Source organism: Watersipora subatra, chromosome 8 (assembly GCF_963576615.1).
Source record: "Watersipora subatra chromosome 8, tzWatSuba1.1, whole genome shotgun sequence".
Lineage (NCBI taxonomy): Eukaryota > Metazoa > Bryozoa > Gymnolaemata > Cheilostomatida > Watersiporidae > Watersipora > Watersipora subatra.
Window position 1 is genome coordinate 36,615,925 of NC_088715.1, and position 18,895 is coordinate 36,634,819.

The window sequence follows — 18,895 nt, forward strand, 5'->3', positions numbered from 1 at the left end:
ACAGCACTGATATTCTTCAGAGTCACACCATCCTGGACCCTTTGTGATTGATTATAAGTTTGCAGGATCCGGAGCTTATAAAAAATGATGCTAAGCTAACAAGACAAATTGGTTTGATACCACATATTTACAATGACTGGTCGAAGTTATTTGCTAATGTCGTTGAAACTTCTTCTTTTCCCATGACTAGATTATATAACCAGTTGAAAATATCCAAGTATGGCAATTTTCAAAAGACCACAGAAGAGATGCGGGAAGCACTACAAAAATAGCTGCAGCAAGATGGAGTTGACCACTCAACCGGCATGACATCTGATGGTCAGATGGTTGTCTCAATAATCTCACCATTAATGAAGCGAGCTCATAGTCTGAGGTACTTGTTATCTGAGGTACTTGTTATCTGAGGTACTTGTTGTCTGAGGTACTTGTTTTTCTGAGGTTGTTATCTAATATGTCAAGACCCTTATGACACTGTATGTATCTCTAAGTTGTTTCCAAGATATAGCCTTTGCGTTTTTAGTATCTAGCCCATGCCTAGATTTACCAACCACAGCCGCCAGCATGTATTCTTGCATCAATGCAGTGACAGTGTCTTGTGTTGGTAATATTTAGCTTTTGTTTAGCAAATTGTTTAATGCCAAAATGTAGATCTAATATATTATTTGTTTGTTGTAGAGAGGCTGGCGAGATGGTATTTTTAGATGCAAGTGGTGGGATGGATGGGCACCAGGCTCGACTATTTCTATTACTCACACATTGTCCCGGTGGAGGGGTTCCTCTAGGTCAGTCACACTCCTTTGATACGCAATGAAACCCCCTTTTTGATGCTTGTCAAAGAATCAAGCCTCAAAATTTCATTTCGGTGCTGTATGTCGTTATTTTAAAAAGATACCCTTCCACTACCAGATTTAAGTTTTATAAGTCTAGTTTTATTAGTGATCAATCTGAAGATGCACAACTGCCTTGGGTATTTTTTGCATTCAGCCTCCTTCCAACTCACTCTAGTTCAATTCAATTGTTTCAGGTGCTTTTCTTACAACAAGTGAATCAGAGGAGGCCGTGACTATGGGATTAGCTCAACTGAAGCAGCTAGCGGGTGAGACAGGATTCAATTGCAGAGGTTTGTATATAAGTTCAGTAAGTGATGGAGCTATATATTGCCAGGCTTTTGTTCAATTCCAAATTTGTTTCATACCGCCTTTTCATTGATTGATCATCCACACAGATTTTTCACCTGAATAACATAACATTTCCACACCCTAGATCAACCAACTGCATGAATGATGTGTCTTTGCAGGTATTAAAGGGCCGATGGTCTTTATGGTAGATGATGCCCGAGCTGAGCATGCAGCCATAATGTCTACATACCCTGATGCAACAATACTGCTGTGTAGCTTTCATGTGCAACAAGCTGTATGGCGATGGCTTTGGAAAGGGGATAACAAAATTCTATTGAGAGATAGAAATGGGTGTATGGATTTGTTTCGTCGCCTACTATACAGTGAAACAGAAGGAGATTATCTTGAAATGTAAGCTTTCTGTTTCTTTGCAAAGGCATCAAACAATAATCATACTTGTCAATAGGTATTATAATATCATAAACACTTGGGGTTGAGGGATTGTGCTAGCGTCCATTATCCAGCTCCAATGGAATGTTTTTTCTTTTATCAGTGGTGACACTGTCCCTTTGGGGCCAGCAGCTGCTCATTAAGCACGGAGAATTTTCAGTTGAGAGGTTTGGACCTTACGGCTACCTTGCCATCATCATTTCAATTTTTAGAATTTTAAAAGATTTATTTTTTAACAATCTATATGTTTATTTGAAGCTATGAGACTGATCACAGCTGTTTCTCGAAATATCCCAACTATGCTGCATATCTGGCTTCATTACATAACCGCCGTCAACTTTGGGCTTTGTGTTATCGGCAGGATACGATGACGAGAGGTTTGTTTCTTTACAAAATTTATTTTATAAAGGCGTACCCCAAATAGCATAGAAACCCGCACATCCACATTTTTATTGTTTGGTCTATGTCTTACATGGTTTCTATTCAATGAAAGTAAAGCTTTGTCATTTGCTAGGGGGTAGAAATATCATAGTGAAGGTAATATTTAAAGTAGTATACATCAAGGTACAAGCCTTACTTTGTATCATATCACAATTTGAAGCTGTGTGATACACTCCTCATCGGATATTCTGGAAAAAGGTCTGCATTTAATTGAGGGTTAATTTCATATAAGCCTGTGTGACATGTGAAAACACTCTCCTTCCCACTCGAAAGCTATTTGGGGCAATAAGACAATAGTTCCTGGTCTCTAGACCATGTCTCAATTCATAACCACATCTCTTTACCAAGCCTTTTCACACTGAGCCGAGTTTTATGCTGCCTTAAAAATCATTGTCATGAAAAGGTCAGTATATGGCACAATATGTGTCTATAGGCTAACCTGGTCTACCGTCATGAGATTCATACACATGTTGTTTGAATCCAGGCTGTTGGTTCTGTTTATACAATGAATAACATTCCGTGTATTTACTTGTAGGCAACAATACAAACAACTTTGTTGAAGCAGCATTTCGCTTGTTGAAGGACGCAGTTCTGGGCAGGGCGAGGGCATTTAATGTATGTCATTTGGCTGATTTTTTAATCACGAAGTTTGAGACCGTTATATCTAACCGACTCCTAGATATAGCTCATGGAAGACAAGAGCTCGAGTTAAGACGAAAGGAGCCAACCGGGATGAAAGCAATAGTTACACATGTAAGTCATATATCTTATCATTCTAGATTTGACTGAACGGACTTGCTGTTACTCTCTCATACACTGGCAACATTTCTATAATATAAAGAAAATACATTTCTATATATAATAAAAGAACATAGGCTCGTCTGAGCTGGTTTGACCTCAAAGGCCAAAATAGGTCAGGCTCAAGGGTGATTCATTAAAATTAAATGATTGAAAGACTAATATGTGGATATTATCGAATATCTTGAAGAAGCCAAACTTGTTATCCTAAGGTAAGTCTAAGCTCTCAGGCAGAAACTGGGAGAGTCACCAACTATCCTTCCTGGCACCCCTATTGTGAGTGCCAGCCACTCCACCCGCATTCTGTCTGAAAACGAAGGCTACACAATGCTGGATGTTACACACTTACACATTTAGGAATTGTTTGTATTATACATACATAGCCATAATAAAACTCACAATATGTCACAATCAGTAGTGCAAGGGATTTATATAGCGGCTTATCGCCCACCCTATTTCTGCAAACTTAGAGTGGATATTACTCACAAATCGTGCTCATGCTAAAGTGTATACTCAAGTTATGCCTCCCAACCCAGGTCTAAAACAATCATAAAACTCATGACCGGCACAGATGATTCTCTTTTTTTATAGAAACACGGTGAACAGTATGAAGTTGGTATTGGCAAGACCAAACGTCTCGTACAGGCAGATCTTGGGCTGTGCTCATGCTTCTATGGAAGATGTGGCAACCTTTGCAAGCACATCTGGGCTGTGATGGACAGCAAAGATTTTGGTTCGGGTGTTCACCATTACAAGCCCAGAACAGAACAACGAGAACAGTTGTTCTGGTTGGCAACAGGTAAACATCTGCATACAGAAGAAAAGGTTCAGAATGAAGCTCTTTGGAGCATTTGGTAATATGAGTTTTCACAAGTTAAACTAATTTAATGTTAAACTGACTTAAGTTAAACTAACTTATGAGTATGATAATATATTGTTTAGCAGATAAAATTATTTTGAAAGGTCAGAAAGCTAAGAAGGGATGGTTGGAGCCACTTCACCCCTGTATAGATAATGAAATTATACATGCAGCTATTGTTGGTGAGGAAATGGTTGAGAATGAGAGTGATACAGGTGCTACTAGGTAAGTACTTGTTTATGAATCCAAATATTATACATAGCTACATTAAATAATTCAATGTAATGCGGCCGGATTAATTGATGTGATGGACAAAATGTATGCACACACTCTACTTACTACATTTATAGACTGTACGCTCGAAACTGTTCTTTATAAAGCAGGGAGATGTGCTTCTCAGATCTCGAAGTTATTCCCAAGATTACTCCACCTGAGAGAGAAAGATGGTAGGTTTACTTAGAACATATGTAGCGCATTCACTGCATATTTCTAATGACCGAATTCGTCCTTTGTAAACAGAGTGGAAACGCAAAAGCATACATGTATTTTAGCCTCAGCAATTCAATATCCGACTAGCATAAATTTTATTGAGAAATCAATATACCAAACCATGCCATGGTGAAACAACCACAAAACAGAACTATTGAACTTGACATGCACAACCTAGGATTAATAAAATTATGTTATCAAAGTAGTGTGTCCACTCTTCTGGTCAGTTAAGCCCTCAATTCTTTGAGTTATGTTTTTTCAAAAATCGCACATTCACAACTCATGCCTAAGCAGACTGGTTTAATATGCAATATGGTGAGTAAATAATATTGTATAATGTTGAGTAGCTCATTGATTGTTCCAATCAGGCGATTGCTACTGCATAGTATATACTGCGTGCGAACAATGATGATGCAATAGTTCAAAGACAAAATTTTTCAATACTGTGTGATGTTACTGTTTAAAATATGCATAACATGTATGTCATATTATTGATTTATTTTCAAAGGCAAGCAGCTATTGATGCTTCCCACAAGGAGATGTCAGAGAAGCTGCAAACCAGCTATGAAGCTGCCATGTATGGCCTGGCTTTTGAAACCTTTTTTGGAAGGTGGAAGACCCGAACTGCCAGTCAGAAAATAACACTCCTTAATACGCCGTTGGCTTCAGGAGAAAGATACAGCTTTACACAAAAGAGGTGAATTTCAGAGTTGTTCCCAGTCTTGGTCCAGAATTCCTTTGTCGATAATAAGTTTCCAGTCCTTGTCCCGGATTCAGTACAGAAAAAAAAAAAATTCCAGTTGATTCCCATAAAAAAAAATTAAGCGATTCTTAGCTGGTCCTAGCCTGTCTTGACCAACTGCTGTTTTTGCGGAGTTGTCTCCCATCGAGCGAAGCGCGCAAAACAACAGTTTGTCCCAATGTATATACGTCACATATTGTTAACTGTCAGCTACTTTATAATAATATATTTACATTTGTATGACATCACGAAATCATATTTCACATTAGTCTAAGGACTCAGACGTCAAACGGGTGGAGTTGCTGGCACTCACTATCCAACATTTGATAGTGGGCCCCAGCAACTCCATCTGTTTGAAGACCGAGTTCCCAGACTAATTTCTCATGAAAAAGAACAAATATAATAATTCCAGGGCCAAAATCGGTGTGCAGCCAGCAGCAGTGGCGAGGAGAAAAAAACCCTTGGGCACATCTACAAGCCAGCATGGAGGAACCAGAAGAAAGACTGCTGCTGATCACCAGTATCAAAAGGAAAATAAGAAGAGACAACCCGCCCCGCACAGCCTGTCTTTTTGTATGGAAAGAAAGATCTCTCTTGGAAAAAATCACTCAAAGAAATAATATCAGTAAGTCTAATAATGTAAAATAAGCCATGATTTTGTCTTTTGCTTGTAACACACGTTACACACGCTTGACACGCATGTCTGAACTAACACATGGGTAAATGCTATAAATTTTCCATAAAGCTTCCATGAACCAATTGCCTCAAATGCTTAATCAATCAATCTTATTGGTCTGTTTTAGTTTACACCTCGTTACCACTAGTTAACATTAGAAACTCACGTCTAAGTTTCTTTGTTTTATGTTTTAGGTGTTGTAATAGCCTATAATGCTCCTACCACTACCTTCCTACAGGTATTGCAGTTGTTACTATTATTTTTCACTTTTTCTTCAGTTCTGATGCCTATAATTCATGTATGATTTATTTATTTATCTCTGATGACAATATCTAATCTCCATGCTTGTAAATAATTTTTGCTTTATATGTTTTATTTTTACGTGTTTGAAAAGAATACAGTGAACTTCCTGGGTATAAATCTTTTCAAATCAACTCTCTCTCGCATACTGCTCTCCCGATCGGTGACATAATAGAACAGACATCATAGCTGAATGAGGGCATGATAGCTGGTTTGATGTCAGCATTAGTTGCTTGTACAAGAAAACTGACTTCAAACAATTATCTTTAGAAAGATTATGCAGGAGTGGCGATGATTGTGTTTCTTATTAATATTATAACTTTCACGAATGTTGCTTCCTTCTTGGGACCAGCCAATGACCTGAACCCACTAGCTCACACTAATTGGTGTTTCTCGCTTACATACGTGAATTAAGTAGACTTAAAAAACTCTTGTTCTTGCTCCATCTATAACATCTGACTAACTTATCAATTAACTATTGGTATTAAATTGTTACTATGACAATCGACATAACTTGGTATACACTGACTGAAAAGTCATAAGTTCAATCAGATGATGAGGTGTAAGTTAACTGTGACATGTTTCAAGTTGAACACCGCCTGTAATACCCCTAACCCAACTCCCAACATGTGCCCATATTTTGGAAAGTCACACCTCTTGGGCCATGATTTTAACCACTCGAATTTTAACCTGCATAAGACAATAGAGGGGAGAATTTCATAGCTTTCTGCTCCAAGTAATTCATAAGTTCACACAAATTACACATAATGAGTAAAATTTCTTATTCTTAGGTTTGATTACCATGAGCTTGACAAGATAATTTTTGGAGTTACCAGTCATTTTAGCCAGCATTGTAATATTGCTCGAAATTAGAGTGTGCAATGCCATAATATAAACAATAATACCGAGGCATTTACATCCTTGATAATACCAATAAAGGGGGTCCTCCCATGTTTTGTGACGATTCTGACGACGCGACGACAGGGATATTTAAAAAGTGACAGACGAGACGACCATTTACCAATGCAGGTGACGAGGATTGCGTAAATAAGATTACTAAAGGTACGGCTGCACGTAACGAATTTTTCGTTGGTTCGGAGTTCTGGCCGAAATCACGAAAAACGCAGAATTAATCGGTCGAAATTCACAGAATTATTTGAGCTGTGCATGCCCACCGAGTTTGTCGACGAACGCTTTTAACAGATTAAAGAAATTATTAGCGAGCACGATTCCAGCAGCTTTAGCAATTAGTATAGTCCAAGACGTGTACCGTGACACACAATAAAAATACGGAAGCATTTCAACATAAAACACACGATGTAACTGTCTAAGTCGCGCTATTATTAGTTGGCGAACACGACTTTAGCAAATTTTAAGATATATGTAGTCCGAAAACATAATGCGACACACAAGAAAATTATTACAGAAAGTTATCATAGTAAATACGATGCAACTGACGTGTTTGCGCTAGAGATGTCGACATTCTCTACCACAAATCTTTTGCTGCTAAAAAGGAAATATAATTAAAAAATAAACAAATTGTAGCTATAGCGTCCAAACAATAAATACATTCAATAACGAAATCTAAGCAGTTGCATCGTGTGTACTATGTTGATTTGCAATTATACTTTTACTATTGTGTGTCATTATACGTCTCTTGGACTATACTAATTGCAAAAGCTGCTGAGATCGTGCTCGCTAGCACGATTCTAGCAGCGCAGAATAATTCTGTGTGTTTCAATCATTTCGTGATTTTGGTTAGAACCAACGGAAATTTTGTTACGTGTTGCCGTACCGTTACTAACTTATTATTTGTTCATAAATCACCACGGTCAACCGAAACTTCACTAGTTTTGGTTTGAAGCATCTGGCCCAGCATTTATAGACTGCCAAATAATTAAAACAATGAAATGCCACGACATTGACTGCAAATCCGTTTCCAAGTCTGTGACTGACAGTGATTATTAAAGGCAATCTCGGTCTATTTTCAGTACAAGAAATATAGCTCTAAAAACCTAAGACGGCTGTCACTCTTCGCGGAGTAATCAGCAACGCTCCCAAACATCACTAATATGTTTGTGAAGGTCGCTGGTTGAGCCATGCTTTTGGTTAGCAGAAGTTCAAACCTAGCGAGTTTCAGATTTTTAACGCAACCCAGTGCCACCAGTATAGATATTTGTATTAAAATAACGAATGTGAAGAAAGAGGTTGTTTTGGTTACCAATTTGAAAAAGGTAACAGTGATTTTAAAAGTGACGACAGTGATTTTAACTCTTTGGGGACGAATCACGTGAAAGCCCGTCAACCGGGCAATGTCTCAGAGGCCGAATCACGTGAAAGCCCGTTAGAAATCAGTCTACGATAGACCTTTTTTAAAATATTTTATTTTTTAAGAAAATAGCGTTTAAAAATAAAATTAATTATTTCATCAATTTCAGTAGGTTTTGTAGTAAACTTTTGAGACTGAAAAGTAATCCCTAATACGCATGTGCAAGAAGAACACGTTGCAAAAAATTGCTCTTCCTTTTTGGAAAGCTAGTCAACATGGACGGACGCGATTGTTCCAGCTCAGCCAAAAAAGTACGTTTAGATGAAGACATCAACTGGTTCGAAAGTGAGGAAGAGGATATCAGGTCAGAAGAAAGTGGGGAAGACGATGCATGTGAAATAGAAGATCAACAGAGTGAATCTGATAGCGAAAATGAGAGTGAAACGGCCGGCGATGAAACAGGGAGTATTTACGGCTTTAAAAGAGGAGCCGACTTAAAACCCAAAGATTTGCATTTTGATGAAAGCTTGGCAGGAGTAAAAAGTCGAATTCCTGGACAGATAAGTATTTTTGATTATTTAAAACTTTTTATCACATCGGCCATCATGAATGTAATAGTTAACGAAACAAATAGATATGGCCTTCAAAAACATCGCGATGCCTGGGAGCCTGTCGATGACAAAGATATTTGGCGAGTTTTTGGTTTAGTTGTGCTCATGGGTATTGTTAAAAAGCCTACTCTAAAATTATACTGGTCTACCCGTCCCCATTTATCTACGTCAATATTTGGGAAAATGATTTCAAGAGACAGGTTTTTAACGATTTTAAACTGTTTACATTTCACTGACAACTCGGAAAACCCTGCTGGCAATAAATTGTTCAAGCTAGGCAATGTGTTATCCATGATATGTGAGCGGTTATCTTCTGTTTTACTGCCAGGTAAATTTATATCTTTAGATGAAAGCTTGCTGGCATGGAAAGGACGGCTTAGCTTCAAACAGTATATTCCATCTAAAAGATCCAGATTTGGAATTAAGATATTTGCTCTCTGCGATGCTGTCTCTGGCTACGTGCACAAGCTGTCTGTGTACATAGGTGATGAGCGAGAGCAAGCTGAAGGTACCGGCAGAGGAGTCACCCATAATATAGTAATGAAATTAATGAATGGTTTGCTGAATACAGGTCGTTGCTTATATATGGACAATTATTATAATTCGCCAGAGTTAGCTGCTGAACTTATAAAAAATAACACTCATGTTTGCGGAACTCTGCGTCCAAACAGAAAAGGTGTTCCTAGAGATTTAAAATTATGTAATGGACAAACTATTAAAAAAGGTGAAACAACGAGTTTTTCTAATGGTGATAGTATGATTGGCTGTTGGAGAGATAAAAAATTTATTTGTTTAATTTCAACTATGCATAAAAACTTGAAAGTCGTAGATACAGGCAAAGTAAATTATAAGGGGGGTAAAATTTGCAAACCAGCTGCTATTTTGGATTACAACAAATACATGGGGGGAGTTGACAAATCAGATCAAAACTTGCATTATTATAACGTTGCGCGTAAAACCATGAAATGGTACAAAAAATTATTTTTTCACTTATTGGATATTTGTGTGTATAATGCAGTCATAGTTTATAGAGTACATAGCGGCTGTAAAATAACTGACCTAGAGTTTCGAAATAAATTAATTGAACAGATATTTGAATACACTGGATCTTGCCGCAAATACACTAGTTCCTGCGCTTCAACTTCTTCCCCTCATCGACTAGTGCCAAATAGTCCAGGAAAAAATAGAAAACCAAAATATAGAGTTTGTAAGTGCTGCTCAAGGCGAAATGATGACGGCACCCATAAACGAAGCGAAACTAAGTTTAAATGCCTAGCATGTGGAGTATCTTTGTGCAAGTCATGTTTTATTCCTTACCATGCTAGATAAATTTCTTTACAAATTAATTTATTTAGTTTTGGCAACTGTTTCATTGCTTTGTATTTTTAGCTTTTGTACATACATTTGCTGAAATGTCATCTAGTCTATTGTATTTGTTCTGCATTGCATTGATATGTTGTATTTGTTCTGCATTGCTTTGATATGTTGTATTTGTTGTCCATTGCCCTTTTCAGGGCAGCCAACTAATCAAGAGAGTTCAGTTCACATGTTCTGCAATGTAGCAGATTGCTTTCTCCATGATTTGCTGTGTTTGTTCATAATAAATGTTGCTTCTTGTCTGTTGCTGCTTCACCAAATGTGTGAATACAGGCCCACCACTCCATTCTTCTTGTACACAAACAGTTAATCTTTGCTGCAGCGCATATGAGTCTGTGCAATGAGATTATATGCAAAATTGATACATATATAGCTTCAAGAAATACATAATAATAAATTGAATGCAAAAAATCATAACTGCAAACATATAGATCTCAAGATGCTAAGTTTTCACAAGCTGTCTGGAGGAAACAATCTCAGTCTGTATAGAAAAATATCTCAGCTTTCAGATGCATATTCATTTGCAGCTTTATGCCAAATTGCACGAGAGTTATAGCAAGGTTTGAGCTGCCTTGTCGGGTGACTGTTGCACGGTTATCGACATGGCGTCATGAGCATTTTGAAGGTCTTCACCCGCAATGCACCGAAGCTCCTAATTCTACTTTTAATGCACTTAAACAAATTTTTTTTTTTGCTAACTCTTGCAAACATATGACACTGTGCAGATGCTTATTATAAATCATTTTCACAGAGTTATTGCTTTTAAAAATGTATTTGTTATCGATATTTTATGGAAAAAGAAGTGAAAACTTAGACAAATTAATAATTTGTCAAAAATAATCACAGACTATTTCCAGGAAATTATTGGCTGCCTGTTGAGAAATTTCTAAGCTGTCCAATGCATATTAATTTATAGCTCCATGTCAATTTGTGTGCAAGTTATTGCGATTTTTAGGCGGCCATGTCAGGCCTTCAATTTTTGCTTGTCTTACAGGTCGCGCACTGAGAATTTCGAGGGGCGCTCCCATAATGTATCGGAGCTCGTAACTTAACTTTCAAAGCCCTTAGACGACCAATTTTTTTTGCAAACTGTTGTGAACCTATGAATCCTTGCAAGTAGTATTTGTACAACATTGTCGATTATTCGTATCGATTTGGAAAATGCAATGGAAGTTGGCACATGAAAATAAAAAAATCATCTCTTCAACAAATGGACACGTTTGCTGGAAAGCATTTGCAAGCTAATTGCATGCAAAAACAATGAGCCTGTAGAATAATTTCTCAGCTTTCTCATGCATGTTGATTTATGCCACTACCGCAGTTGTGATGTAAGTTACTGCAGTTTTTATGCAGTCATGTCGAAGGGTCAAATCGCCCTAGTAATTGCCCCCGTCCGCTGGTACTTTCCAAGCCGTAAGCCGATCGTCGCTAAAGGGTTAATAGTGACTATTCTGACGACAGCTTTGTGTGGTAGGACCCCCAATAAATAGTACAAACAAAGCTAGCTACACGTGCGTGCATACTGTACTTCATTGTTTTGAACAGCCGTATTAGCTTCATGTGAAACTACCGTATACGACACTGGTTTCTATGACGTCATATTACGTGGGACAATTTTAGATGTTCCAGTGCCGACATTGGACAATGTCCATCTTGGAAAAGTCTTTCCAATATCACCTTGTCCCATTGGACACAGCATTCCTGGAGGCTTCTGTTTCATTGTTGTATATTTTATTTTGTCAATAAAGAGTTCATCATCACCATGCTTTGAAAACCAACCAAAACCTACCGTCGATAGCGCATGCCAATCTAGCGATGGGCTTAGCTGTACTACTACAAACCTGGCCTTTGATATCGGGATATCGGACAATCGCGCTTTTGTGCCTTTTGCCACGAGAGTTTTTTGACACCACTTTTGCCACTCGCGAGAAGAGAAGGAAACGGAACTTTTCCCAATTCGCTCCCTACTCTCCGTAAAGAAAATTAATCACATCAAAAATGAACATCGAAGCCGTTTTCAGCGCTTGCGATGGCACTTAGTTTGTTATTAAAAGGCCATAAGGAAATCGAATTACTCCGAACTCGCCACCGTTGCTTCTGTAACAACTTTACTACTTTCGAGATTTTCTTTTCACATTGATACAATAATGATGGCCACTGGTATAGACTACATTTTGGCTTGGAATGAAGCTGCAAAGCTTTTCAAGACCAAAGGTAATGATTGGTCTTCTGTGGAGAAAGCAGCTGAAACGTTTGCACGTCTTGGGACAGACAATACCCAACAGGGAACTTCCAAGCTGTGTTACAACGCCGGAGTTATATACAAGTTTCTAGGGGACTTGCCCACTGCGGTCAGCGTGAGTTTTTAAGCAGTGTTTATAATTATATATGTAAATGATTGCTAGCTGTGTTGTTATTCTACAATTATGTTCTTGTCCCAAAATTAATTATTCTAATCACCTCGTTGTTCAACTTTTTGGTGTTTTCAGTATCTGAATATGTGTTTGGATAAAGACCAATATAATGCTATGGCGTATTTTCAACGAGCCATCATGTATTACCGAATGGAAAGGTAAACTATTAACTTACATTGAGTCAAAACTAGAAATATTTTTATTATGTCAACTGAGTTGCTTTTAACAAAGAAGTATGTGCTGAGCGCTACTACACGAATTTTGGCTCATGACTCAAATTTGAGTTCATTCATGCATTATTCTTTTGGGTTCTTTCAGGATACTAGCTGCTGTATGCATGGGCATCGTGGCCAGCTTCATCATTGACTAAGCTCTAATTTACCTCAAAACACTCTCAACCTGTTTGTGAAAGACCTTCACAACATTAATCTATTCAAGCAAAATCAAACTTTATGTGTTAATCTCTCCTCTCCCCTTGATGAACAACACTGTGAATTTTTTTTGCAGTTTTATCAGCTGTAGGATTGGTCAAAACTGAAGCATGCATAGCTTTTAGAATTAACTAGTTCGTGGAAGTTTGGCTTCTCGACTGACTCCCAGTCACAGCTCAACCCATTTTCATTGCCTAAAACTAAACAACAGTTTTACTTTGTATATACATACTCACTCAGTCAGCCGAGTCACACTCACTCAGTATACATATTGTGGGCAACCATTAAACGGGTAAGTAGAAAATAGTTACTAGCCGAGCTGTGTCCAAATTGGTGGTGATTGAAATATACCTACTTGAATACATACCTGGTAGTTATTTGTAATAAATGCCCCTTAGATTGATTTTCATTCGATTTAAGCAAATGAAAAAATGATTTAAGGTTTGATATGAGAAATGAAAAGATTATATACATCTATTTCTCAGTTTTTATATTTTTAGCTATAGTTATTAAAATCTTGGATTTAAAAATCCACATCCTGATGGATTTGAACTCATGGAGATTGCAACCACAAGGTTTAAATCCACGCGCTTTACCACTAGGCTATACAACACGTGTCGGTCAAAGGCGTTATCATATACGTATAGTGTATGCACAAGCTAAATGACATTTTATTTGAGTATTGCGCCCACCCGTTTCGATGCCCCTTTTAACTATTTTTCGCTGAACTCTAGGTAACATGACGCTTTTTCGTTAGGGCGAATTTTTTCTGCCACACGATATCAATAATAATAATTAATAATAAAAATATCAACAATAGTTTCTCTCGAAATTTAAAATTGGTGATTTGTGCACTGTGGTAAAAACTGATAGGATAAAATTTTAGTTCAAAGTTTGGATTTTACTAAAATACATACTAAAAACCTCCTTCAAGTATGTGTTTAGTAAGCTAAATTCATTTAAGTTAGATTCAGGTTTTATGGTACACGTCTGTCTCGAAAGTAAGAACTCTCTACATAATACATTGTAATGTTATATTATCTTGCAGATCATAACCAAGAATGCACCAAAGTCATTGTAGGTACCTATAGTTACTGAGGTTAACATATTGCTTTGTTACTATGTTTTAATGATGAGGATTTTTACCAGATGATTGCATTAGATAATTACTATGGGGTTTCTATACACTCTATACAATAGTGTCATTTTATGATGCCAGCACTGAAACGAACTAAAATCATATAATTGTATACCAAATAATTTTTAATCGTAATCGCAGCAGAACAGACTATATTTACTCATTATTTGCTAATGATTTCACATTTAAACATCGTTACAGTTTTATTTTTCCTCCTAGTTTATTTCAACAATCACTTTTCATTATATCAAATTTAAAAATTACAGTTGTTTGAAAAAGATTGAAAACCTTTACAGGTTTTTTTAAACTATTATAACTGCACAAAAACACTTTTGTCATGAGAAGAAGTTTAAAAGTTAGAATGTTGAAAGTTGTTTGTATAGGTTAAATAAAAGTAATTTTCCTGTCGAAGGACTTTTTTATTACCCGGGTAACGCCAGGCATTCATCTAGTTCATATATATATATATATATATAGAATGGAATGTCAGTTCAAAACTTTTCTAACATAGTGCTCAATTACTAAAAAGCAAGAGCTGAAATATGGCGAAGTGAGAGTTGACTAAAAAAGCTTTATTACTATTAGTTTCATATACATAGTAAAATGTACAATCCTCAGATAAAACTCATTTACTAGTGACAAGCAGGTAAGATGTACCTTGAACGACCCCACTATAGGGTTAAAACATAATTATATGACAGCCATGTTGTTAAGTGTATAGCTAGGTTATATTACTAGATAATAAGAATTTTCTACCATGGCGACATGTAGAAATGAGTTCTTGTCTCTTATTTAGACTGGCCTTTTCTGGATGCATAATTATATAATATTTTTCTGACAAACATAGTCTGCATATTTCTGAGGTGTTGTCATATGCTTTCGCTTGCTTTACTGCATTCCATTTGATGGTATACCCTGTGTTGCTCCTTTTCAGCTCCCAAATATTATTACTGAGCGTTGTTGCGTGTTTCTTTTTGTCGTTGTTGAATGATGCCTTATGATTCGTGAATCTAGCCTTGAAAGTGATTTCACACAGCCCAATATATGTTTGGCTGTTTTGCTGGTCATCTGTTACTACTGCCTGGTATATTAGGTTTTTGGTTAGACACCTTCCTTCTAGTTGGCATTCTTCTGGCTTTCTGCAGTTGCAGGTTCTATCGCTGGTGTTGTCTTTCTTCTTTTCCAAGTTTAGTAGCTTTTTGTTGTGGCCTTCTATAATGCTCTTTACATTTTCCATACAGCTGTAACTTAGCTTGAGTTTATTCTGGTTAAATATTTTTTTAAGCGGGTGGAATTTGTTGAATATTCTTTTAATCATTATGATGAAAGCTCGTCCTATGTTGGTACTGGCAGCTGCATTATATGGGGGGTTGTACCATAATATGTTTCTTTTTCTGCGGTCTGGTCGTTTCCTATCATCATCATTCTGTGGTTTGTATATCAGCTTGTGTTGGTATTTGCTATCATTTAGGGCATCCTGATATATTTTAGTTGCATCATTAAAGATGGTTTTGCTTGACGATATGTTGTTAAGGCGCCTGCTGATAGAGTCTGTTATGTTTGCAATTATCTGCAGTGGGTGATTGGATTGCGTGTGAATGTAGCGTGGTATGTTGTTTGGCTTGTTGAAAGGCTTGTACGAGTTTTGGTTTAGGTCAAGTGTTATATCCAGGAAGTTTACAACTTTCAAGTTGGCTTCTATGGTGATATTTAAATCATACTTGCTGAAGATGGCACAAAGGCCTTTCTTGATCGCTTCGGCTTTCCTAGGTGTGCTCCTAACAATTCCCAGCCCGTCATATCGGTATAATCCAAAAATGTGATTGTATTTCTCCTGAATCTTGTGTAGCATAAACAAGCCAACCAACTCACATGTCTCCGCCCCATCATATGATACCATTGTTACATCTAAAGGGCCGTGTCTGGTATTCTTCACCCAATGAGTATCTTTATTTACCAGCATAGATTTCTTGGCGTGTATGATAATGTGTCGGGTATTAGCATCTATGTTGGTGAAATTATTGGCATAATCTAGAGCCAGGTTCATTAGCTCTATTGTTATAGATGGATAGAAATTCACAACATCGAATGATATAAAATTCGCACCTTTTTGTCAGTATTGTTGAACCATTCTATGACTGCTGAAGTATTTCTCCACAGATTAGCGTTAGATTTAGCTGTGACACACCTTTTGATGTTATCAAGCAGCTGTTTACTGATCTTACCGATTTCAGACTTGGCCGGGTTGATAAGTCTAGCGCTTGGTGTATTTATAAAATTTTCCTTATGATCTTTAAGGGTTATGAATGCGTCTTTCATTTTCATCTGATATATTCGGTCGTGTAAATCAAAAGTTCGAGCGATTTCAGCAGCTTCCCTTGTGATGCCTGGTAGTGTGGATCTGTCTGCTTTTTTATAAGCTGTTGTTATGTTCTTTTCTAGCAGTTTATTATATTCAGCTAAATTCATGTAGTAATAGTTGTTGGTTTTGTCTGCGGGTATCAGCAATCTATCCGAACTACATACCTTTTCTTTCAGATCTTTCTTCAGTAAATTCTGGAGGTTGTTGTTGACGTACCGAAATTTGATGTTCTTAATTAAGTCAAATAGCTTATCTTCGAATTCTTTGCTATCATTTAGGATTCCCATAAATGATAGCAAATACCAACACAAGCTGATATACAAACCACAGAATGATGATGATAGGAAACGACCAGACCGCAGAAAAAGAAACATATTATGGTACAACCCCCCATATAATGCAGCTGCCAGTACCAACATAGGACGAGCTTTCATCATAATGATTAAAAAAATATTTAACAAATTCCACCCGCTTAGAAAAATATTTAACCAGAATACACTCAAGCTAAGTTACAGCTGTATGGAAAATGTAAAGAGCATTATAGAAGGCCACAACAAAAAGCTACTAAACTTGGAAAAGAAGAAAGACAACACCAGCGATAGAACCTGCAACTGCAGAAAGCCAGAAGAATGCCAACTAGAAGGAAGGTGTCTAACCAAAAATCTAATATACCAGGCAGTAGTAACAGATGACCAGCAAAACAGCCAAACATATATTGGGCTGTGTGAAACCACTTTCAAGGCTAGATTCACGAATCATAAGGCATCATTCAACAACGACAAAAAGAAACACGCAACAACGCTCAGTAATAATATTTGGGAGCTGAAAAGGAGCAACACAGGGTATACCATCAAATGGAATGCAGTAAAGCAAGCGAAAGCATATGACAACACCTCAGAAATATGCAGACTATGTTTGTCAGAAAAATATTATATAATTATGCATCCAGAAAAGGCCAGTCTAAATAAGAGACAAGAACTCATTTCTACATGTCGCCATGGTAGAAAATTCTTATTATCTAGTAATATAACCTAGCTATACACTTAACAACATGGCTGTCATATAATTATGTTTTAACCCTATAGTGGGGTCGTTCAAGGTACATCTTACCTGCTTGTCACTAGTAAATGAGTTTTATCTGAGGATTGTACATTTTACTATGTATATGAAACTAATAGTAATAAAGCTTTTTTAGTCAACTCTCACTTCGCCATATATATATATATATATATATATATATATGAAGTTTATTAAAAACTACAGGTTAAAATCATTACTACTATTAGTTTCATGCAATCGTGTTGCAATCTTCAGGTAGAATGACTAAAATCTATAATGTACAAGCTATAAAATTACTTAATAAAGCTGAGGGCTTAATACTATTAATACTATAAGATCACGATCTTACAACACATCAACACAATCTTGCCAGTTATGTCTATGGGAAAAGTACTTCATCATATTCGAACCGAAGTTAGCCAGCCTTAACACTAGAAGTGAGCTAATATCCACATGCCGGCATGCCAGAAAACATCTAATTAGCTCAATAACATAATTTGACTACATAATTTGCTGTATACTATAATATATATATATCACACAATAGTATTAAGCCCTCAGCGGTTGCATGAAACTAATAGTAGTAATGATTTTAACCTGTAGTTTTTAATAAACTTCATACACAGCTCTAATTGACTCAATTATTGAGCACTTTACTTTACAGTGTAAACCACATATACTATATATATATATATATATATATATATATAAACTAGATGTATACCTAGATGATATATATATAGTTTTAAGAATGAGAACTCACTACACTGTCTATACTATAGAATAAATTAGCCACATACTTTAAATACCTGCCAATCTTTCATGGCTTCACGTTAAAGATGTGATAGCGTCAAAAAAGTCGATTTAATGAAATTAAAGATGTGGTTGCGTCAAAAAATTCGATTTAATAAAATTAAGACCCATAAAAGGCTAAAACATCAGCTACAATTTGATGCCATTTTTGTCTTTGTAGACCAACCCCGTCTAGAGATATATGCGTTTGAATGAGGCCATTTTTTAAAAAGCTCACGTTCCAGCGGGTGCTTCTTTCGTGATGTCACCAGCAATATATCTGAAAAGAAACCACGAGCGATAAATATGCGGTCGCTCCCTTAGCCAATCATCAGCGCGAAATTTTTATATAGGCTGTAATAAATGTTATCACTCATAAAACGTGTTGTCTGTGATCTCAAATTTAGGGATTTTACTCTATTATTAAATCGCATGGACATCGATATTTACTAAATTTATTAACATCGTTACTTCAATGAATTACTCGATCAACACGTTTTATTGACGAACAACATGCGTATATGTAATAATGTTATTGTAAAATTGCTGTAAAGTTACTGCGAAGGTGG

General features: G+C 36.7%; 2 protein-coding genes across 5 annotated transcripts in view; both read left to right on the forward strand.

The window, feature by feature from the left end:
- Positions 1-204: 204 nt before the first annotated feature.
- On the forward strand, positions 205-5,907 carry LOC137401824 (uncharacterized). Of its 2 annotated transcripts, none has more exons than XM_068088296.1 (12): positions 205-373; positions 676-782; positions 1,025-1,120; positions 1,298-1,529; positions 1,827-1,945; positions 2,545-2,762; positions 3,399-3,606; positions 3,771-3,891; positions 4,047-4,112; positions 4,664-4,852; positions 5,310-5,522; positions 5,768-5,907. In XM_068088296.1, the coding sequence occupies exons 1-11, from the start codon at positions 306-308 to the stop codon at positions 5,515-5,517; spliced, it is 1,632 nt and encodes a 543-aa protein (XP_067944397.1). In that variant the 5' UTR covers positions 205-305; the 3' UTR covers positions 5,518-5,522; positions 5,768-5,907. The 2 variants fall into 2 exon arrangements, with proteins under 2 accessions (XP_067944397.1, XP_067944398.1); XM_068088297.1 differs by having other exon boundaries at positions 4,050-4,112.
- A 6,152-nt stretch (positions 5,908-12,059) lies between these two features.
- LOC137401563 (neutrophil cytosol factor 2-like) overlaps positions 12,060-18,895 on the forward strand; it is a 64,671-nt gene continuing 57,835 nt past the window's right edge. For all 3 annotated transcript variants that reach the window (XM_068087987.1, XM_068087985.1, XM_068087986.1), the window contains exons 1-2: positions 12,060-12,487; positions 12,620-12,702. In XM_068087987.1, coding sequence (XP_067944088.1) covers positions 12,278-12,487; positions 12,620-12,702 — 293 coding nt within the window. In that variant the 5' untranslated portion in view covers positions 12,060-12,277. The remainder of the gene's footprint in view (positions 12,488-12,619; positions 12,703-18,895) is intronic.